General features: G+C 39.4%; 2 protein-coding genes across 2 annotated transcripts in view; one reads left to right on the top strand and one right to left on the bottom strand.

Annotated features, from left to right (window-relative positions):
* Positions 1-2,864: 2,864 nt before the first annotated feature.
* znf503 (zinc finger protein 503) lies at positions 2,865-5,985 on the bottom strand. Its single transcript, XM_057341603.1, is given in 2 exon segments — positions 2,865-5,083; positions 5,490-5,985. Coding segments are annotated over 2 exon segments (1,671 nt in total). The 5' UTR covers positions 5,742-5,985; the 3' UTR covers positions 2,865-3,664.
* Positions 5,986-6,450: 465 nt separating this feature from the next.
* The window catches only part of lrmda (leucine rich melanocyte differentiation associated), a 263,094-nt gene continuing 245,112 nt past the window's right edge, over positions 6,451-24,432 (top strand). Inside the window, 2 exon segments of the mRNA XM_057341604.1 lie at positions 6,451-10,239; positions 10,567-10,667. Of these exon segments, the coding sequence (XP_057197587.1) occupies positions 10,198-10,239; positions 10,567-10,667 (143 nt within the window). The 5' untranslated portion in view covers positions 6,451-10,197.

The raw sequence follows: 24,432 nt of genomic DNA, 5'->3' as shown, positions 1-24,432 counted from the left end.
CGCCTAGTAATTACATTGGTGTCAGTAGTAATTTTGCGCTATTTAATAAGAGAGTGAAGTGCAAATCGGTGGTGGTAATCCAGGTGTCTGCTGGAGTCCACCTTTCAGAGAGGGTTTATAGCAGCTCCATTAAGGCCTTGTGTGTCAGCAGCCCGCCTTGGCACAGCCTCTCTAGCGTGGTCCATAAATCAGCCATGCATTTGGACCAATGCAATTAGTTTTTTTAGCACCTCTGGCATGAAACTTGAGGTGTGGCTGAGCACTCACACGTGAAAACATTTTAAGAGTAATTATTAAACCCTATGTTGTGTTGAAATCCACTTTTGATTATGTCTGGGGTATTAGAGACCCTAGTGCTGTATGTTGTTAAAATAATAACACTATTCTATTCATATTTTATTAATAAAACATTTTATTATGCTCCTCTTACCTTGTACAAACCCAGTAGCCAGATGTTATTAAAGCTCTAACCCCCTACTGTTTTAATACAAAGCAGATATTATTTTACAAAGGTGTTTTCTAGTAACAATGTTTCTGTTTGGTGGAAAAATACAATCAAACAATGTGACTCGAAGGGGTTGTACATTGTGTACACTAACCAGAAAACCCAGAAGAGATCCTTTATTTATGTACATTTTATATAAACCCCAAACATAATTATTTAAATTCATGAAAACTTAATCATTTGCTCATGATAAGTTTTAACAAAATGAGGAAAATTAATGAACTTGTGATACTTAAATGTTAAGTATGCTTTTGAGCTACCAAAAGGGCCTTAAGGGTTAAACATTTTCCATTTTAACAGCCTGCATTTTGTTGATTTATGAAATATTTTTCCCTCTTAAATGAGGCTTCGAGACTCGAATTCATCTCCTATAACAAGCCTCTGTTGTCACAGGTTAATCTGGCATTCCAGGCGTCCTCTTTTCCAGATTGTGGTTGCCTGGCACCTTACATGAGACCACTGTGGAAGGTATTCACTTTATTTATCACCCTTATAAACATGCTCATTGCAGGGCTGATCAGTGGTGTAAGTCATGCTTTACTACCAGGCAGTGGAGTTCTGTTCCTCTTTATACTCCTTAGCCACAGTGAACAGCAGTGGAAGAAGGCAAGCGGGGTAATTTATGCACACATGTGCCTGCTAGCTCCTCTGATGACAGGCCCGGGAGGAGGGGCACATGATGAATGGCTTTCCATCGGGGACCTCCTCACAGCCACCATGATGTGTGTAAAAATGGAAATTGCTCTCTTTCACCGTCATTACATCAGTTTAAAGCTTGTGTGGGCCTCCAGAACATAGTCGACTCGCTCGGTGTATGACATTCTTGGGCGGGTGAAGTTTTGCATCTTTTATAAGTGTAAATACAATCATTAATTCATCGTGTAGTTAGTTAGTTAGTGTGTAGTTCATTAAACTCAGTCCATTTATTACGATGTTATAGGAACATGCCTATTCTGGGTTAAAATAATTAAACAATTAAACTGATATAATATATAGGCTAATATATTAATAATTAGCCTAGTAAATAAATCGTTGCTCAACTGACCTTAAAAAAAACGGCTTTTGTTTGTTTCGTATAGTGCATCAACGTGAAAACAGAAATAAAAATTATGCCGAAAATCTTGTGAGAGAATCTCCTTATATTGTTATATAGTTTTATAAAGGCCTGCTTTGTGTAATGTTACATATAGTTAATGAATTATTGCCGTTTAGACACGTAAAGCAAGTTGCCTGCTTATATTTCAAGTGTGCTGACAAAAAGAATTATATCATGTAAAAAGAATTAGACTATTATAAAATAACAACCGAGGCGCATGTTCGTAGATACACAACACATTTTTTTGTTTGTTTTTGTTAAATAGAAATAACAACTGTTTTTTTAATTCTTATTTAGAGCCAAATAACTGCGTGTTCGTTTTCTTTAGCATGTCTTTACGCGTTATTCCACACCTTCAACGTTTTACTGGTTCACACGAACATTACGCCGTGTTTTGGTATTTTTTCCGAAGGCACGTTATTAATCTATGGAACATTCGATATAAATTCGTTTATTTATTTTGATTTTAGGGCGTATGGTTTTTAGACTAATTACAGTAAATAAATTCCGGTTCAAATATTTAAGGGGTGCGCTTTTAAGAGGATCAGAAATTATTTGGTGCAGCACCAAACACACTGATTGAGGCCTGCATTTTTCTTTTCTGCAATAGTGTTTCGTTGTTGATATAATTCACAAACCTAAAATATGTGCAATGGCCATGTTTGTGATTGTTCACTACTAAAATATTCCTGAAAGTATTAGGCAATTATAAAAATGTTTGTCTACACCACTCCAAATGTGTTAAGTAAAATCCTGATAATGCATTTGGATGTACAAATAATCACAATAGGGATTCACATAAAAGAAGATTTAAAACTAATGTATTGCAGTAATAGAAATGAAAAATATGGTCGATTGATAAACAATAATGATTATAATAATTTGATTGTACTCCGTTTTTCTTACAATGTTTGAGAAATAATATCGCCTAGTCTACTTTACAGTTTCTCGGACAAAACTTTCTCAGAATAAGATGCTGCAGGTCCATTTAAAGTAAAAATGAGCCTAGCATTGCAAAATACAAACTTGTGTCACAAAACCACAACTCATCAGAGCCATTTATATTATGTTTCCTGGCGTAGTGAGATAATGGACTCATGATGGACGGCATTGTATAGAATTATTTGATGATAAGAACGATCACCGGTGGTGTCATTCAACTTTTTGTATGTAAAAAATATTTGTCGCCTATTAATTCATTTATATATTGAAACAAAATGATAATTTATACATCTGTTGTGTTTAGAAATAAACAGTTATTTTATTTATTTATAAACTTTAATTCAAAGGTAATAAAATGAAATTGTTTTAATTTAGTGTTTTGGCGTCAATGGATAAGATCATTATGGTAAACTTTTAACACAGACTATCTGAAGGGTCAATTATTAAAATAACAACAAAATCTCTCGGACATCGAGGAATGAACTAATCGTTTCAACTCCCAATTTGCCATTTAAAATATTACGTTTGTGGTTAAATGCTTTAGTAAAATACCTGAAAAAGTTGGAATGGTGGGAATTACATGATTTGTATTTATATATTCACAATTAATGAAAGAATTTTTTTTACTTTAAGAATTCATTTGAGTTTTGTTTTGGTGGTTTCAAAGAATACTGAAGACAAAGTATGGAACAGAATTGTTTCTTATTTTTCAGAATACATACAAAAAATACCGATTCTCTCTCCGTGGTGTACACCTGAAAAATAACGGCAATTTCAAATGGTGTGGACAATTTGGGATTTAAGAAACAAACATGCATGTAAATTATTTTCTTCAATGAGACATTAAATAATAACGAACAATACAATCATAGCAATTCCAAATCAACATCCAACTGAAGACCCCTATTTTATTAGTATGCTAACATGTGTTTCACTTTATCTACAGAGTTCAGTTCAAATGTAATGCACTTTTGAGTTGCTCAAATTTTTTCATTTGTATTATCGTCCGCTTTAAGCGGACATAAATAAATACATTGAGTCCACGGATCCAGTCCTGCGATGATATAAAAGTCTTTATATTTCAATCTTTTTATAATCTATAAATTTGGACTGAGTCTGTTTTACTGGTATCCAAGCGCTGATGCTGTGGTGAGTCTTTGACCGTACAGTGCATAGGGAGAGTAATAAGGACCGGTGGCGGCAGGCACCGGAACCGGTGCGCCGGGAGTAGGCAATGGGCTCTTTGAATACGGGTGATAGCGGCTGCTTAGTCCTAACGCGTGATGCGGGCTCCTAAGTGCCAGTGTCCCGGGGCTCCCAGGGCCTCCTGAGGGCGGCATATGCATGTGGCACGCCATAGCTGCGGCGGCAGCATTAGCTAACGATGATGAACTGTGATAACCCGATATCAACTTTTCGGTCCCGGTGAACGCGGTGTGCGTCCGCAGGTGGTTAAGAAGTTCTTCGGAGGTGCAGAAACGCTTGTCACAAGGTCCGTTAGCTGACACCCAGTTACACACATGTGGCTGGGGGTCGTTGGGAAGCATGAAGCCTTAGGGGTACAAAGGGTGTCCGCCAAAAGATGGCGGCGAGGAGTGAACACCGTGCAAAGGGTGTGTCGGGTACATGAGTTGATATCCGGACTTCAAAGCGTTGGCGGCTGCTGCGTCGTGTGCGCAGGACGCACCGGCTGCACCGGCCAAGTGGCTGGCACAGTGGTAACTTAAGCAGTACGGGTCTCTACAAAGGCTAGCAGACATTATCGACGGAGGGGATGCCCCTGCAAGGGGGCTCGATCCGGCTTTACTGCAGCCCAACGAGCTGGCAAGCTGTGCGTTAACCAGACTTCCACCGTGGGGCAGGAAGTGTTGGGGATAGCCAGCGTAGGCCCCGGCTAAACTTCCATGGTATGTCATGCCAGCCGGGGGTAGGGGAAAAACGGTCTGTCCAGGTTTGTATGGAGAAACAGGGGCCACAAGTCCTGAACCAAGGACGGAAGCTGAAGAAGAAGTTACAGACGCAGACTCCGACGTCATTGGTTTTGATCCTGATGTGGTCTCGTGGTGCTGGTTGACCTCCACGTTAATTCCGGCACAGTTTACGCTTATCCTGCTGTGGCTTACGCTGGTGGGTGCAGTTCCATCTGCGGTGCAATTTTTATTACAATCGGACTCTTTCTTTTCATCTCGCTCACCTTTCCCGTCTGACGGCATCGGGGAAGCAGAAGTGCTGGAATTCGGGCTGCCAGTCCTGGGAGTGAACGGCTGGCAGGTGGCGCTAGGCACACGGAAACCAGACTTCTCGCCATTCGACACCGCAGCCGACGAGTCCTTCTTATCCGCTGGTTTCGAGTAGGGCTTGAAGCTGGATTTATCTTCCACACCGATGTCACTCATTTTTAAAGGACCAGATTTCGACTCTTTCTCGTTAGATCCGTTTGATGTCACCGAGGATAGTTTGGAGGAAGGTGGGGGGTCAGGTTTACCGATCTGAGAGCATGTTTGCGCAAGAAGAGCCAGAGGACTTTTCTTGGCATCGAGCTGCGAGGATAGATAAAAACAAGACTTAGTCACCTCGAACGTTTACAAGCGCAATTGTAAACATACATTCGTCAAAATACACAAGAAATAAACGACCTTTATTTAAAGAATGATAGTTTCTACTTGCACAAGCGATTTGATCATTTACGCATAACGCGTACGGTCTGAAACGGCAGATTACCCTTGCCAAATGCGCATACACAATCATAGTTATTATTTACTGTTATGTGGATTAAAAGTGAATGTTGGTCAAATTAAAATACAATGTTTAACGATTGTATTACGTTTTCTCTCTTACGTTGCAAAATGCGTATTTCCGTAATACCCCGTAATTTCTCCGAAAAATAGAACATGGAGTTGTAATAAAATACATCATGTCTTAAAAAGCAGAAAATTCTCATCTTACCTCAATTGGACTAACCGGGGTGGATGGCAATGGCTGAAGGTATTCAGGGTGTAAAATGTGTCCTGTGCGTGCAGTAAGCATTTTCAAAATCTTTATGGGAAGTCGATTAGCTTGGCGCAAAGGGTCCGACGGAGGGACGGAATGGAGAAAAGGCTTGCTGAAGACCGCGGAGCTGTTATTCCGAGAGCTGCTCCTGCTTTCCCACACTAGATCAGTATCACTATTTCTTGAAGCAGAGGGCGATGTGATCATGACCCAATTCTAATGTATGTTGTTGGTATTTCATTTATCAGATTCATAAATAATAACGACGCAGTAATCTTCTTTCAAAAAAAGCAAAAATAAAGATAAATAGTATAATCCGTTAGGCGTTGAGGTCTGAAGCTGAGCGCGAGGCTATCGCAGATCCGGAGCCGAGTCTGACACCACAGGCATAGCGCGCGCTCTGTCTCTTCCCGTAGGTCCGCGCGCTTGTCCTTCCAAACCAAGAACTGGTGAAATTTTCACTTCAAAAGCATCTGAATTAGTCCGAGATTAAAGCCCTTGCCGCCTTCCAATCAAATGGGACCCCGAGGTGATTGGAGGGTCAAGGGGATGTGACGTTCCTCCTTCTGCAAGCGCCTCTATTTGGACAACTTTGGGGGAGGAGATTCTGCTCAATATGTAGGTTGTCGTACACGCCGCAGCCTCTGTCAAAAAATGTGTTTTGAGCTGTACGCTATTCAGTTTCATGAATAGATTGTCTTTGATTTTTCATCTTTTCAGAAGATAAACGTAAACCAAATAAGGACAGTTGTGTATTTAACATTAAATCCGTCGACCCATTTGTAAGCTAAACATAAAGGGATGAGCTTTACTTTTACAAATTAAAAAATATATATATTTTGTGTGAAGTTTAAATTTAACATTGCGCTTATTTTTGTTATACATTAGCCTATGTGTAGTACATACAAAAAACATAAAAAAAACCGTTTTGTTAACCTTTATAAATGTCGTGATATTTATTTTTTCCCTTATATATATGTGCCTACCTCACGCTGAAACATCTAACGTTAAACAGAAGATCAACCTGTAGTGTTTGAATTCCCCAATCAGACAAGCGTTGACAAGAGCAGACCAATGCAGTGATAGAGGGATGTGAATGTCACATGTTTTCAATATAATATACACCGCCCTTCTATTTCTATTCCCACCCCTCCGTCAACTGTCAATTCTGCTCGACCGCAATCAATCAGTTATTTGTCAGTCGCTGTCAATCCTTTTCTTTCTTCACGTCAGCGTTTGAAGCTGATTATGTGCCGCCACTGACAGAGAAAAGGGCAAAAGAAGCATCCTGGAGAAGAGTCACTTAATTTGAGGGACATGGCTTTCCTGTTTATTCAGTTTGGAAAGGTTTTTGTTGGAAGACCTGCGGTTAGACAATAAACCTGTCCCGTGTTTATTTTCAGTAGACGCAGATATTGGCCACCAGCCACGTTTAACTGTTCATTCTTACGTTCCAGTCTTTTTAATGTACATTTTGGGAATTTATTTTTTGACTAATATAAATATAAAGATGATTGTTAAATAAAATTATTTATTAACTTAGGAGTTAAAATACATAAAACGTAGTCTTTGTAAAAAGGACTTATATCAAGCGATTGATTTACAGTAAATTATTTTTTATAGGCCCATCTAAAACGTGCAAGCGTATTTCGACTCAACCACCGCAAATGTAATTACATTACAGAAGGCTACATAACCTGTTGTCGCTGTAATATTCATTATCATTTGTATAATTGTTTTTATTTCATTAATTATTGTTTTTATTTTACTATAGGCTACATACTGAATTAAATAGAAAGAAAGCCAGTGCGTTGATCTGACTTTGTTGAACAGAGGTAAGACCTGTTTTAAACATGTTGAGGCTAAATTTTAGACATATACATCACATTTACTTTAAATTACATTTTCGTTTCTCACACATCGTTTCAGATTTTCCGGGCATTGCATGTTTTGCACCAATATGAACTTCACTAGTATGACTACACATTGCCTCAGGCATATGCCAACAAAACATTAACTTACTTGGAGCGTTAAAAGAGACAAGAGAATATAATAATAAAACAGCCCAGACAGTTTTTCATTATGTCACCTATACTTTATTTACACACAATAAAAAAAATTGATTTGACAATACGAAAAGACATAAAAGGAAGAAAAATGGTCTGTCAGACCTTTGTGAAAAGAAGTTTAAAATGCCTTGAACTATTCACCACTGAGACGGCTAATCAGTATTGAGGCTCCGGGGCAATCGGGCAGCTTTTCAATGCGCTTTGCCTTTCATCTCTCTCTGGATGGTGGCGCTCAATTAAAAGCCTATCAGTTTGTAAGTAAATCAACGCCTATCAAAGTTGTCACATCAAACAAAACGATTATTATTACAACCCGCCTCCACCATTAATCTCTTTCTGCGGTAATCCGCTTGACAGGTCATCGTGGAGAGCAAGAAAACCTGGAGTGGACAGTCATCAATGAGAAAGAAATGTATATTTTGTTGAGCATCAACATGACATCGAAACAGATAACCCCGATCTATAAGAAACAACAAATGTTTGCATCTTTATAATCTCACATTTTATAGGTTTTATCGAATACAGTTAGGCTAATTGAAATAGGTCCCATTTGTAAACCCAGAATGATGTCGCAACAAAAAATATATTTTCACAAAACGTAGGCCTAAACATTATAATTCCAATATAGCATATTTTAAGTGAACCTATTTATTCTTCATCACACACATTGTTCCACAAAGATCAATTGCGTTTGGTTATTCAACTTGTATAGTTAACAAGTCAATTTGTTTTCATGTTTAGAAAGTTTGGGTTATTCATCCACAGCCTTTGCACATAAGCGGCACATGTAGGCTACTTAAACAATTTGGATAGTATAAAAATAACAAATAAAAATGTGTGCAATGTAAAGCAAAAGAACAATAATAAAAACATAATTTAGCAGTTTTTCTATTATAATTTTTGGGCTACCAACATTACATATTCATATAAGTTTTTTGAAACTGCAAATAGGCCTACTGTATTTGTTCCCTACAACACACATTTAAAGAGACAAAGCAATATCGGCATTGTAACTGAGCTGAACGGAGAATCATTCTTCAGTATGTGAATATCCGTGACTGTTTTCAAATGCTGTCAGTGCATGGCACAATACGTGAGTTATTAGGACAGAGAAGGGCAGTCATAAATTCCGAGCATCGGGCAAAAAATAATCTTTATTGTTTGCATGACGAATGAGCTTCTGAACCAGACACCAACCACTCCTTTCATTAGATTACAATTTTATGGGTGTCAAATTTATAATGTATAAATGTAAAGGATTATGGCTTTTTATTTCATATTACACATGTTAACTCTCTGTGAGTAAATTATAGCCTTTTACAGTTTAAAGCTGCTGTTTTAACTGTAATTAACCTACTGTTGTACAAGTTTAGGACGACACATTTAGAATTTAGCTATACAATACACTTACATTACACACAGATTTCCCTTCTTATAGGAGAAGGAAAAATGAAAGCGTGTAAACGTTAAATGATGCGTAAATCAGCACGGTCAATTTAAACATCCAAAGCTGTCCCTTTAAAGACTCGAATCTGATATGTTAAACATTCATTAGTGTTTACAAAAGCACTTGCACAATTCGACTGTTTTAATAACGAAGATAAGTTATTGTGCGTCTGGTACGGGTGCACTTAAGCGCGTGCTGGAGCGCATCGCTTACTGAACGCAGTGAATGCTCTAAAAATAAAGAAACCCAGCTCGACACCATACAAACCTTAAACATGCATTACAAAACATGTTCTGTCATTAATATTAGTGAAATAGACCACAACAAACCACTTTACCTGAAATTACACACACGCACTCCGATGTGAAACGACAGGTAAGGCAATTTACAAAGCACAGTCCTTTACATTTCAAAAGATGATAAAGCATGCGATTTTCCGTTGATGTCTCAAGTAAATTTTCCCAGAATAAACTAGTAACAACATTATTCGAGTGTTCGGGCTCTTCCACTATAAAATATCCCACTCGCCTCACGTCTCAGCGTCTGCGCGTCCACAACTTCCGCCTGTAGGCGGATCGCGGTGACGTCAGACCCCTCCCCGCCGGAGTGCGCCATAGAGCGTCTCTTTCAGCTTGCCCTGTCATGCTGTAATAAACATAAAGCTTAAATCTGTACTTCAAACATTAATCATAATATGAGCAGATGAATGCGAACAGTTACAACGTGACAGCATATAGTTTAATACAAATGGACGTCTACATTGTTATACGTTGTTATTTAACGTTTTAACACATATGGGATCCAAACCCAGTTATAACAAATAAAATAAAATAAAAAACTGTTGCTTGCGAAGAAAGCAGTCCATATTGCATATCGTATTGATAATCAGCGATGTTTTCATGATAGTAAGTTACATCCTACTGACTGAAACAGATTTGAGCAATTCAACAGTGGCGCGTGGTCCTCGTGTGAGATCAGCTGACACGAGCACGCGGAAGAAGTGCAACAGAAACGCAAAGTTCCCAGGCAGCTAGCTTAAAAGTTTACGTTGAAAACAAAACATTGCACTCTTTTAAACAGAACAAACGGAGGATTTGTGGTGTTCCTCCTGGATGCTTTATAAATCCTAAATTGTCATTTGGCTGCAATGGCACACAAAGAGTCAGTGGTTGTAGTGAATGGAAGTCAGGTAAGTGAAATATAACACACGTTGTCCTGTCACCTGTGTGATGAATTTATGCGGTAGACACCGACATGTTAGACAGTTTGCGTTTGTTTGATTTTTAGTTGCACGAACTTAATGTCATTAATTGATAAAGCAGCGTGTTCTAAAAACGGAAGATTGATTTGTGTCAAAATATTGTTTTGTGTCTACTTTAGTCAAACAGTGCAAAATATATTATTTAAATGTTTTTCTATTACATTATTTGTGTAAAATATAATACATGTTAAAGATTTAGGCTGCATTTAAAGCACAGATTATATGTAATAGCTGATGTCTGGTGTCTTCGTACAGGTGTCGTGCATTGGGCATGATTGGTAGGACATTCCAGATGATCTTTGGGTAAAATATGGAGAATTGGCAAAAAGATTGGATCTCAGCTTCAACCAACTGAGGTAAGTTACTATGGTAGCACTTTATTTTACAGTCCTGTTTTACATGTACATGTACTTATTACAGTATATATAATAACTAGGTACTAACCCTGAACCTACCCCTAAACCTAAACTTATACCATGTAGTTACCTTATACCACCCAGTACTTTCTTAGGTAAGGTCACTGTAAGTACACTATAGTACAGGTACACGCACTCTAAAGTAAAGTGCAACCGTTACTATTGTGCCCGAGTGTAACTCTTAACAGAACAATGATGATATTAGAAGGTCATTGATGATTGATGACAATGTAACCTGTTATCTAAATATTGTCCATAGGTATTTGAGGAGTGTGAGACTTTATTTTTCTGCTGGCTTTGTTTTTCAACCCACCATTTCGTTCTATAAAGATTGAATGTTGCCATTATATTTTATTTCACACCTATTTTTTGTTTGACTAGTTTTGTTTGTGTTGCACCTCTTTTAGGCCCCTCATGTAGCTGTTTGCTGTCAGCTAACATCGTCAGTGCACGATATTGTGAAATGTATATCATGTTTGCATATGATATGCTTTGTCGCATTAATCACACATGATTTGGAATCATATATTTTTATGTTTGCTTGTTAGATAAACGTAGTTTGAAGTAGTTGTAGCCCTTCCTTTGTCTAATAGAAATGCCTGGTTGAAAATGCCCTTGCATGAAAGATCTTGCCTTCATATTAGACAGTCTGAAATATTGTCAGAAATGACAGGATCCCTGCTGGATGCAACGTCTGAGTCAATCTACCTGTCGCGCATACAGTCACATCTCTGCATTAAGTGCAATTTAATACGTGCATTACTCGCATTACGTCGTCAGGCGTGTCATCGAGACATCAGAGCGCGGCGGGTACAGTGGTGCCGTGCCGTGCTGTGGCCAGATAAAAAGCCTGATCAATAATTGTGACATGTTAATGCTGAGCAAATAGAATAAAAGATTCCTTTGACAGGACATGAAGAAGCACCTTATGGCAGCTGGGGAGGGGGGATGCCATTTCACCAGCAGGACTAGCAAAGCTGATCTGACAACTAAAAGAGAGGAGATGATGGTTATAAGGTGCCTTTGTTTCAGACTTCTTTTCTTGACCTGTCAGGCCTTGAAGGACTCTGAATGGGCCTCTTTTTGTCATGTGAAAATTGTCGTCTTCAGGCAGTTATCTGTGCCGAAAATGTGGGTTCTTCCATTTAATTGATTCGCTTTGCGCTTGAGTCTGTCACATTAATAATTGCCAAATCCTGTGCTGCTTCGATGTGTCGCACATAAATGTACGCTTATCAGAGCATTAATATTCCTAATGAGCGTTTGTGACTGGTGAGCCAGCACTGGGAAAGACTGAAGACCCCAGAGTCATTAATGTTTAGGTATAAAATTGAAGTCAGTGTAAATGATATCAAGTGCCATACGGACACAAACCGAGTACATAATGACCCAATTGTCAAAATCTGTAAAACTACACTCTAATTTACAAATTTAGACGGTTTTTTGTTTATGCAATACCTTGCATATGTTTCATCGTAATGTTTCCTAGTATTTTCACCATACATGTTTGTGAAATGTAGTATTGCTTCAGATAAAAACTGTTGCACTCTTTGGTTTGTTGCATTTTTTTAAACCAATATATTACTGCTGTCCTTCTGAAACTTTGTTTACCATATTATGCGATTACATTTTTTTTGCCATGATTCATTATTATATGTCACCCTTTCTTTTTGTCACTGGGTTTTGCAAAAATCTAACCAATAAAAAAGTGTTAGAAAGTGCTTGTCAACAACACAGCATTTAAACATGGTTTAATAACCGTGTTTTCTGTTTCCTGAAAAGCAGCGAAATTTGGACATCCAAGGTTTTGCAAGTACAGCAACGCTATGCTATGATCTCTATGTATGTAATGTATTGATTAACTCCTCTTGAGAATGTGTTTATTACAAACTAGTTTATAGACCTCTGAAACCCTGAAGCATTAAGAGTACCAATGTAGTGACACATACACACAATGGAATGAGATTTAACCACTTTTTTATTGGAATAACCCCCGTCTTGTTCATTCTGAAACAGTTTGCCAACAAAGATGAGTCCTGGCAGCAGAACATGTAAGCAGAATGCCAAACTTGGCTCGGAAAACTGTTTTTACCACTTCACAGAGCCTTTGAGCAGAACAGAAGGTTCTGTTACTGGAGCTGTTTTGGGTCATATGCTTTGTTGGGGTTACGCTTGCATTCAGTGTGAAATTTAATTTATAACAAGGCATGTGATCGGAATAAAGTGAGGATGTGGCCTGCAGTCAGGATTTCGCTGTCTCTTCTGCCATGTTCACACAAAGGCCTCACAGTCAGAAGTTAATAGACAGACATCCTGCCCTCTAGCACGAGCACTTAAATATGAGAAAATGACAGCGTGATGGAAAGGTTCCTTTATGGTCCTTGGGGCTGGCAAAAGACAATTTGGGTCGTCCAGAAGGGTATCCAGCAAGCGTTTGACTGCCAGATGCACAAATAATAATGGATCGTACATATTTTGTTCTTCCCTATTTTGTTATTTAAACAATATCACACACACAATTGTGTCATAGTAGCTATAGTATTGTTTGTTTGTCTCAAGGTACTTACAGAAATTGCTCATAATTCAGATCAATTTTGGCAAGTTAATTCATCCTGAGTATAGCGTCCCAGTAATGTTATACTAAATATCAGCACTTGAAATGGCACTGTCCAATCAGATTAGAGATCCTAGAGAACTGTTCTATAATCTGCATGTTAAATCTTGTAACATCCACCATGGCTTGTTTTCTTTTGAGGCTCCAAATGATAGTTAGATGTGCAATGAGCAAACAAAGCACTCATAGTGATGTACCGCATTCCCGCACCATTGCATGCGCTACTGAGCTGTTACCTGATGTGAGAGGTGTCAGAGGGAATTTTGGCGAACACGCATGTTGAATCACATTCAGTTGATCGGGCTTCTCACTCGTGCCTTTTGTGTGCTTGTAACGTTGAGTTGGTGTGAACTTGTAGTACCTTTCTCAGGGCTGGTCATGAAGAGGTATTAGATCCTCGACAGGAGAACTACTCCCAGGTCGGGGATCGCTGTCAAAGTGTCCCCTCCATTTCTAGACGTGCATGGCCTTGTGGCAGCTTGATGGTGAAAGCAGAAGAAATCTTATTGTCTTGTCTGGTCCTGTCCAGATGAGAGGTAAACATGACGGGCCTCAGTCATGCAGAGGAAAGAGGCGAGAGTGAGTTTTTCCTTTCCTGTGTCACTTTCTGTCATACAGGGCCGGCATTCACAGAATCTGTGCCTTGCTTTAAATTCGAGGAGAATATTTCTCAAAGCGAAACTCAAATGTGATTTTCAACAGTTTTGGATAAGATTCGTCGGTAGAAATTCAGTTAAGCAAAATTATAGACAGCTGTCATCCAACGCGTAAGACTTTCCACATTAAACTCGCGCAAAATGTCTCGTATAGTTTCGAGGGCAAATCAAGTATGCTAACTTGCATATTCAATTGGAAGCACTTTAAATGTAGACAGCCTGTCAAGATGAGACGCAAGTAGTCTGATGAAAACGGAACAAAGACGAAGAAGTACGGCGGATGGGTACACCGAGAAATGAAATATAACCTTGTATGGACTGTCAGCGGTGTCGTTTTATATTCATATCTTAAGCACATTACAGTATTATACCGCAGCTCATGCTTCACTCAACTGTCTCTCCTCATTCGTCATGGGTAAGACTTTGTCTTTCAAGCCCTCGCGCGCCAACACCAGAAGGCTCCTGTTAATTGACAAATGAGAGCCGGCGACATGAAGTGCTCCCTCAACATCAGAGCAAGGTGGAGTCTCCTTTTTGATGGGGCTATTATTGGCATGAGCCAGTAAAACGCATCGCTCTCTGCCGAAATGAGAAGTGACAACGCTAGAAGTGCCTGTCATTGTCTTCCGGGTGCGTTCAATCTGTGGCTGTGCCAGTATGCAGATAAAATGTCAGTTAAGAGTATGAGGGAGAAGCAGTGGAAATGAAGTCGTCAAATCACTTAGCTGGCAGAGGGTATGGAAATTGATGCTTTTGTGGAAATGAGAATTTTCCATATCTGATCTATCAGGCTTATTTAGCGCTAATATTTGGGAACATGCCGGACTGTTTGGCTTGCATTAGAAGAGAATGCGACGTTCCTTTGGCCCCGTGCGGTTTGTTAGACAGGAGCAAGTGGCAGAAATGGAATTTATGCGTTTTTCATTCCGTCCTCCGCTCTTATAAATCAACTATGAAGCAATAAAATCTCATTTAATTTCTCGGAGCAAATTTGTACCTCTGCGATTGTTTCAAGGGGAGATGAGCTGACAGGGAAAATTGTAGGAATGCAGAGAAACAGTTTTGGATGCATTATAGTTGACATGTTTGTTATTCGCTGCTTTGCTAATGGACAATTTAAATAAGTGTATTCTGTGGCGCTTGTGCATCTTTGTTCCACTGTTAAGTATATATCTCGGTTATGTTAAAGGAAATTCGAGGTCAGAGCAAACATGACATTGGACAAAAGACTAAACTTGTCCTTAAAGTGATAGTTCACCCAAACTTGAATATTCTGTCATCATTTACTCACCCTGTTGTCATTTCAAACCTGTATGACTGTCTTTCTTCTGCAGAACACAAGAGAAGATGTTTTGAAGAATGTTGGTATCCAAACAACGGCTGTACCCATTCACTTCTACTGTATCGTCACGAAACCGAAGTCAATGGGGATCAAGTGTTTTTGGTTACTAACATTCTTCAAAATATCTTCTTTTGTATTCTGCAGAAGAAAGGAAGTCATACCGGTTTGAAAGCGAATGATGACAGAATTGAAGTTTTTGGGTGAACTATCCCTTTAACTGTCATAAATGATGTATTATTTACTGCCGTTGTCTGTTCATTTTTAACAGAAGCAGGAAGGAAAAGTCCTCGTCGTGTATTTCCAACCATTTTGTATTTCTTGTTTAGATGGCCTCAACTTGAGCCGCCGCACGTCCCGGCTGCTTTTGTGTGGCCGTTTTTCTGTCCTCGTGTAAACAGAGCTGTTCTCGATTGCCCCGGGAAGAATAAAATCCAGTTGATGTGTAATATCTCTGGCCGCCAAAACAGGCACCGTCTTCTGTCCAGCCAACAAGAGGGGAACATCATCAAGCCTTACCAAATTAGTTTTGAAAACTTCTTGCGGGCAAATCATGCTTTCTCTATTTTGGTAAGATGACAATCTTGTATCTGATAAAAAACATTTTTCTTCCACATGTTCCTGCCAAACCGCAGCAATATGGTATTCATTTGGAGGTCTGTCGTCGTGTCCCGTACTGCTGGCAGAAGTTAAAGCACAGGTATCAACACACAAACCGACACGAACCACAGGCTTTTGACCTCACTAAAGGCTTTCAATATGCCTTTCATCTTGTTATAACAAAATGTTTCTAGAACTCGGTTCTAATTTGACTTTCCGAAAACATTTCGTGTTTGAGCGGTGGAAAGGTCTGCGAAACAATCACCAATCATGCTGTGTTTATCTCACAAACCACCTAGATTGTAATTGTCAGTTCTGACTGCTGACTTGTGTACTTTGGGTTTGAAATAATGCTCTCAAGACTGCTGCTCTGACAACCCAAATAAATGAATGGCTTCATTGTTGTGTGTTTATTCCGAAGAAATCTGGTTAAGTACAAAATGATTTTCTGACATGACTTTTCCAATATCTTCTTCACCCTATCGGATATGACAATAAATACTCCGCAACCCCATGCCAGAAGATCTTTAGAGAGAACGCATGATTTTACAGCTCTAATGCGCTGGCCCGTCCTGCTAGTCACATCTCGACATCGCGACGCTCTCCAAACACACCGCGTAAATCACGCTTTCACTGTTACAGCGCAACAAAAGAGTCCTGATGGCAAAAGAATTATCTTTAAATCATTGTCTACGTTTCCATCAGCCAGATATGTGCTGAGACGCACCGTAGGCCCATCCAAGCCCATCTCAAACTGTCTGCCTTGAATGGGACGGAACATCTTTATGTTCTCTTTTTGTTCAAATTAAATATATATCGGGCGCGGGCGTCATTCTCTCTATAACTGCATCCCTTTTTTTATTGTATAGCTGAAGACTGATGGTGCGCCTGTGACACTGTGATTTACAGGCCCTCGGTTTTCCGTGGCAGGGCTTTAGAGAGGACGGCTGACATCTAGCCAATAGTTTGGAGGGCTAGAATAAAAGCTGACGTTTTATTGGCTTTAAGGAAGAGAGAATAGGAAGGCCAGTCAAACAGGGGAGAATAATAGTTTCTGTACTTTATGTTTCTCAGGCCCTGCCAGCTGTCACGGAGCCCCCCAAAAAACAGGGGAAATTTATTGTGTATTATTTAGAGAGATGTCAGCGGTAATGACTACAGCTATGATTTCAATTATCACCCACTAAATATAGCGTAATCCACCGTGTTGGTGAACCTAATGAGTGAGCCTGACATCATTTTTCAAAAACTCGATACCGTGCTATTTTAATATTTTATGTTGAGCGTCGGTTTAATTTTCCTCCCTCGCGCTTGGCATCGAGGAAGGGCCGGTCCCTCATGGGCCGTTGTACCGTCAGCGTCGTGTAGTTCAAAGTCTTCCCAGGGATATATTTTTCCATTGACAGAAATCCAATTAGTTTTAGTACACAGTCTGGCTGAATAAAAAGGCTCTTAAAATCTACAATATGTTTCCTTAGCGCTTTAGCAGAGCACAAACCCGCTGATGGATTTTTATAGCTTGACCTGATGGGGGCCCGGCATGGCAGACGTGCATTACTCCCTTCCTCTGTTTTGACATGTTTAGAAACAAACCGTTCTCTCTTCGGCCCGTCAATACGTCGCGTTTAGCATTTAAGTCCTCGGAATAAACTTCGAGCTTAATCCGCAAACGGCTCGCGGACGTCACGTTAATGAAAAAGGATGTTTAATTCATCGCTGACGTGTTTAGTAACAAGGTATTTTGTGGCGCTCGGATGCACGCGCCATGCCTGCCATCCGGGTTGCCGGTATTATGTGGTCGCCGAGCACGAGGCTTGACGTTAAATTTGTGTTAGGCCGTGTTTCGTTACCAGTTTACGTCCTTTATCACGCCAAGCCATCTCGCTGATTAATGATGTAAGCAACTGGGAGGCATGGAACTTATTAGTGCTTTGAAGCAAAAAAGCGCCTGCCATACTTTAACTTCCCCCTGGACGTTTCCCAAAGGGAGAGAGAGGAGAAAAAAGAAGGTTAGCAGTTTGGAAACGGAACAAAGGGTTCCCCCTCTGGACTATCCTCTCCGTGTTCTTGCTCCATGACACTTTGTCTCCCACTGTGTCTCCTACAGAGCGCGGCCTGAAAAACGAAGACAGATACGCTGGCTTTATCTTGCCAAGATTTGAGAGGAAGATTGTAGTGCCTCCTCATGTTTTGAAGTTTAGGGGCAGTTCCACGATCTGCCGGGCGGCGTGATGAATGTTAGCGCTGTGCGAATTTATCCCGCCGCCGTAAAACACGGTTTGAACCCTGTGGTTAGAAGTTTACCCGTCCAAACGCTCGTCATTATTAGAAAATATTTGCTGTAGCAGTTTGAGGATAGATCCTGGCCAGAATAATAAGTCAGCCCCAGTGTTTTGATTTCTGTTAAACAGTGGTGTGCCACCTGGAGAGTGATGAACTGGAGGGTACTAGCCAAATCGCTTGCTTAGCAAACGTGTACCATCCTCGTTTTTTTTCCTCTTGGCCAAGCATACCAAAACCATACAGGGGTTTGAACAGCTGTTGCAGATTTCCAACACAGCTGCAACACATTTCCCCCACACATTTCAGAGTCGCTTAAGCGTTTTCACAGCTAGAGCACATAACAGCTAGGTCTGTCCTTAAAAACAACGCCAACTTTATGGTGTACGGTACAATGTGTGGAAATTATGCGTCTTTGTGTCCAATAGCTTTCTTAAAGTGGGTGTATCAAGGTTCTTAACTGGTTTGGGGATTAGGTAATCTGTTGGCGGTTCACATGGTCATTCTTAACAGCTGTTGAGGTCTCAGATGTTGTTGTTTTTTTCTGATATCGAAAATGATATTGATCACCTTCTGGGTTGCAAATTGGATGTGAATGTTTGCTGTGTGTTTAGCACAAAAGTATCTCACATACGCTGGACAGTGTGTGACTAGTAACTTGAATTATTTTCAATGTTCAATGAGATTTTAACGCATCAACACTAAGTACATTTTGAGAAAATGTAAGACAAAATTCTTTGCATCTTTAATTATTTAAAAAGTTCACATTTGTTTAAGTTAGGTCTGTCGAACGGTTATTCGTGACTAAACGTATTTGAAATACAAGTTTTTGTTTACGTAAAATATATGTGTTTGTACTGTGTATAATAATTATGTTTGTATGCATGTATGTATGTGTATATACATTTTGATATTTATAGACGATTTATATTATATATATAAATAAAAATATTTAATATTTAAATATTTAATTTTTCTTAAAAATGTGTGTTTATATATACATAATTATTATACACAGTACACACACATATTATGTAAACAAAAAAGAGAATAATCGTTTGACAGCCCCAATTAAAAAAATGACTAATAATGAAAGTGTGATGTGCAAATGACTCACTTTCTCATTTCTCATGCAGTCTGATCAGTCTGTCACCTACAATTGAAATCGGGCAGCGGCCCTGTAACAATCCCAATGCAACACGACAGCAATAAGTGTAATCTTTCAAAGTCCAAAGAATTAATGTCATAAAATTGAACAGTATTGACCTTTAAAATTAATTTAGAGCTCTGGAGAAGTGCCATCTTATGAAAAATGTACAAGATACAACTCACCTTTTGACCTTATCTGTTCTGCCAGGAATGAGGATGAGCAAATTCATCACCATACACACACACCATAATTCTTTTTCTAAACGTTCTAATTCGTGTTTTTCTGGATAAATAAATAGTATCTATATATAAGAATTCAGTTTTGAGTTCTGATATTATTTTGAGTTTTGTCTTTGTTGGTCTTGATTAGGCAGTTGTTTTTGATTGTGTCTGGGTGTAGAGTATAATGCTTCAAAACGTCAGTCATTGGAGGAGGTGGATATCCTCATGAGCCTGCTTTCCTCAGACAGACAGCCTAGACTGCCCCTACACTGGCAGAAAGCGTCTGATCTGAGGACAGTTTGCATGTCAGTAAGATGAAAGGCACTCAGGTAAAATCCCTCTTCCGGACTCTGCAGCAAGAGCCCTTGCTGGCACTGAAGGGAAGGAATGGATTTCATTGGCCTGTGATGTGGAACGTCTGTTCCTGTTGGCTCTAAGATTGAGCAGAATTGCATATTCATGGTTTGACATGTATAGGCTCTGTTCCAAAAACTAGTAAGCTGTATATGAAGGCAGCATTTTAAGGTACATAGGTGCTTCTGAGGGTAAGGTTGTTTTGAAATGTTGCGTTTTTAACTTGTTATGTTGCTTTCTAAGGCGTGTGTCATTAGAAGCCAATCCCAGAATACATTGAATAAAGGTTACTTGTTAAATACTCACATTTCTAAGTCAGTTTGGACAAAGGTGTCTGCTAAATGTAAATGTAAAATCCTTGAAAAAATTAAGTTTGATCAAGTAATGATTTTAAATCAAATTAAATTGGAAAACTAAATAGTAATAAAAATAAGAAAATGAAAAATAATTACATAATTTTTGTGCATGCTTTATATTTGTATAATTTAAGTGTTACAACACACTAATGCCAAACTATTGAAATTAACCACGAGACATGTGCATGTTGCATAAGATGTTGCCTACAGTATGTAGGCCTTAGGTTTTTGGCAATGTAACTGTGCACTTCATCTTTGAAACTGAACAATCTACAGTTATACTTTTTTTTGTGTGATTTTTTTAGATTTTTAGATTGCTTATTACCAGTCAGTTGAACTCCCCAATAGGCTGAACAAAGTTCTCAGGCTTAGCTTTACCTCTGTGTCTTTAAACAGAGTCACTGGGGTCCCAACCTCAGATAAGACCCTACTGAGGACATTATGACGTCAAAGCCTGTCACTTGTTTAGTACACAGAATTAGGCGCTTCAAGCCCATGTTTGGGTTAAGTTTCAGTGACAGTGCGCCACGTGTTCGGGACATGTGGTCCTCATTGGCCTGAATCGTTTTTTTGTTCCCCATATGAAGAAAACAATGGAAGAAAGCTGCATTGCTGCCTATAAATAAGTCTTTTTTCAAATAAGTCACACGTCTTTGTCCAGCATACAAGAGTTAAAATGCCGTGTTGTCTATAGAGTCATAGTCACAACCAGTTGGCGATATGTTGCAAATGCGGATCCTTCAACAGGCCAGGCAGGCGGTTTAAATTAATTATTAGCTTTATAGCAGCCCCTCAGGCCGTGCTGAGGCAGCTGAGCCCTAAAGGGGGCTAATCCGGCTCTGCTTTACAGAAAATCAATGCTGGCCTTTGGTGTTGGCATGCCATCCGGGCAGAGGGACACATGTCAGATACCTCCTGATTTTTTCATGAGGTGTGTTTTGAAGTTGTAAAACCAGTGGGAGGTAGCTGGAGGTGCTAAAAATGAAAAGAATATCCGTAAGCTACATACGGACGGCCGTTTTTCTTATCTGGGCAAATAAAGACGAGTGTTAATGAAACATGCTGATATGTACTATTTAGCAGAGTTTAACTTTATTTTGAACAACTTTGTCACTTATTCGGTGTAAAATGTCTGTACTTCTGCTGCTAAATCATTTAGCAGACGTTCTCTTTTAGATTGGATGACTTGTTAGTGCTATTTTGCAGTTGTTAAAGTAACTGTTTAAAAGGATAATGCTGTTTATAATGTGCTGCATTACATTACCGTCTCGTCCACGGAGGGATATGCTTTCATGCTTTCGTCAGGCCAAACTTCTGCTGGCATAATCTCAGGATCAAGCGTACATGGAAAGACTATTACATGAAACATTTAGTCCGGAGCGATTTGCGATTCACATGGAACAAGAGTGCGTAAAAGCGTCCCGCTAGCTCGCGTGTGGTGTTTGCGCGAGATTCCTTTTTTGAAAAGCAAGCCGAGACCAAAGAGCCCCTCAAGAGCCAGTTACGACTGTTTTCATATGCATATCGCTGTATTCATGAGCGCTAGGTTCCAAACATCCATTCAGGTAGACAGAGGCTCTGATCTAAGTATTACATCGAACATGTTGCCCCCCACCCTCAAATCTGGCTTGTGTTTCGTGAGGTGTGATATCTCCTCCTGCCCTTGTCTCACCATGTTGAAAGCTTTCTGGCTGCAGCTCCTGTGGAGGTGCTGTTATCCTCCGGACACATGCGGTGGATGTTTCTTCCACCGACTCAGCAAGAGGCCTCTCGTTATCTCAGGGGAAGCCCTCCAGCTCGTCTGAGGGGGAGCATCCTCTCAAATCCCAAACCGGGGTCCGCTACATCCCACCCGCCTCTTTTCACACTCACCACCCCTGCCGAACACCTCCTGCTTCTCTAATCCTCACATGCACCGTTTGGTTGTCCTTAGTCCATCTATGTTCATCGATAGCACAGATGAGCAGAGGGGATTTTTTCTTCTTTTTTCCTTTTTGTCAAGGCAGTAGAGATGTCAAAAGCACAGGCTTGTGTGCCTAACCAATACCAAGATAATTAACAATGCTCCTCCGTCAAATGTTTAGAGTCACATGACTGAAATGTTTTTCATGATTGTAAAAATAGTTTATTCTGAAGGCATATGTCTAATTGTTTAGAATGAGTTATGTGGAGAAAATATATCTATATACTTTTATACATTTATACTGTATATGCTATAATTATTAACTATTATTATTATTATTTATCCAAAAGGTTTAAGTCATCTACTATAAAAATGTTTTATAAAGTAATGTTTTATTGTATTTGTATATTTTATATAATAATTTATTATACATTTATATAATGTGTTTTATTATATATTCATCATATTAATGTTATTCATAAATATTTTGTATATTCTAAAATAAAAGAACCCTTAACGTTTGAATGGTGGTGTTTACAGACTTTTTTTAGGCTATTTTAGTTCGTTCAGAAATGTTTCAAAAGGGACATTTACATAAAACACATTTGACTAGACAGAGAACAACAGAATGAAACACAGTTTGCAATTGATACATGCCAACATTCTAACATTTTTATAGAAAAAATCAAATTTGTGGACCTCACCAATTCACTAGTTGGTAATTCAACAACTAGTTGACCCTTGTGATCCATCTCTAGTATTAACTGAAGCTGTGGTTAAGATGTCAGCCGCAGTAAGAAAAAGAAAAGAAAAAATTGCAATACTACAATTTCTTTGCCCTGGTGTCGAGCAAGAATGTAACAAATCTCACAACTGGTCATGGATCAATATATAGACTACATCATGCATTCACATTAAGCCCATCCAAATAAGGTTCCTTTGTTTCAATATGAAGACAAATATCACTGCCTGCCCTTGTTCATGCGCATTATTATGTGCTAGTCTCTTTAGAGTGGAAAGCTGGAACTGATGCATTATCCCAGTGAATCCATCTTTCACCCAGCACAATGAATAATGGAGAAATGTGACAAACGGCCAAAAAGCAAAGGGGAAAAGCTCATGAATGGAATTAAGGGGAATGATGCAACTCGGCAAGGCTCTCCATCAAGAGCTCTGCGGCCCATAGATCATTTTATATTTAACTGAGACTAGAAGACATTTGGATATTAAACAGGACTTTGTCTTTGAGTTTGTTCAGCTGGTCCTCTTCCTTCACATTCAGCTGCGGGCAAAAAATGCGCAAGTCCCCTCGGGCAGAAATATACCAAAAGCGTGATGTCATAATTATTTTAATATGGTCCAAAGCTGTGATGCTTAATGTTCGGTGAACAGAGACCATTCAGAGAGTGTGAAGGGTGTCTCCGGGCTTCGCTCGGAAACAAGGGACGAGCATTGTTCGTCCCGGAAGAGGATAGACACAGTTGCATATTTCATGACTGCATGTCAAGTGCTCCCTCACAAAAAGAGATTTTGACCAGATTACAAGCCGAACTGGGCATCTTTTGTGCCGTGGTGTGTTGAGGAGGGGCCCGGAGCGACTGCCTTGCACCTGGATGGAGGGTGTGGCAGAGGAGGATGTAGCCTCCTCGCTGTTTATAGAATACTTAGAAAAAGTTTGTTGGCTTTTGGATGTTTTTTTCTATGCTTGTGTGTGAATTACCAGATATTATATTAATAGTTATAGTTATAGAAGGGTGCCGGTCTACCAGTACCAAACAGAATTGCGAAAATAAATGTACATTTTCTTAAGAACATGCGAGTAGTGCTTTTCTCAAAAGAAAATCACCACCACGATGTTACCGCAAACTGTCGCAAGTAGTCCCACCCCAATCCTACGCCATTGGTTGTTATACCATATAAATCTGTTGGGCCACTCAAACTTGATCTGTCAATAGTTTTGTATTAGAAAGCTCACAAAGAAGTTTCAACCAAGATAAATGTCTATGTGAATGATTTTCCGCATGGCTCGGAATTCCCACCTCTGATTAAGGGCTGTAAAGGAGAATTATTCAGTTTTATAGAGTATTTGCCAGCTTGGCTACAGCGGTAGCGTTTAAACGTCCATTTACAAGCTTTTAACTGTCAGGATCCATTGAATTATGGATATTTACTCTCCTCGCAGCCCTGCGAACCACCAAAAATGACTTTTAATGGCTCAAGCGGTAATATGAA

The sequence above is a fragment of the Triplophysa rosa genome, linkage group LG9 (assembly GCF_024868665.1).
Source record: "Triplophysa rosa linkage group LG9, Trosa_1v2, whole genome shotgun sequence".
Lineage (NCBI taxonomy): Eukaryota > Metazoa > Chordata > Actinopteri > Cypriniformes > Nemacheilidae > Triplophysa > Triplophysa rosa.
Note: the sequence above shows the minus strand (reverse complement) of the source record. Positions and strands in the feature narration are given on the sequence as shown.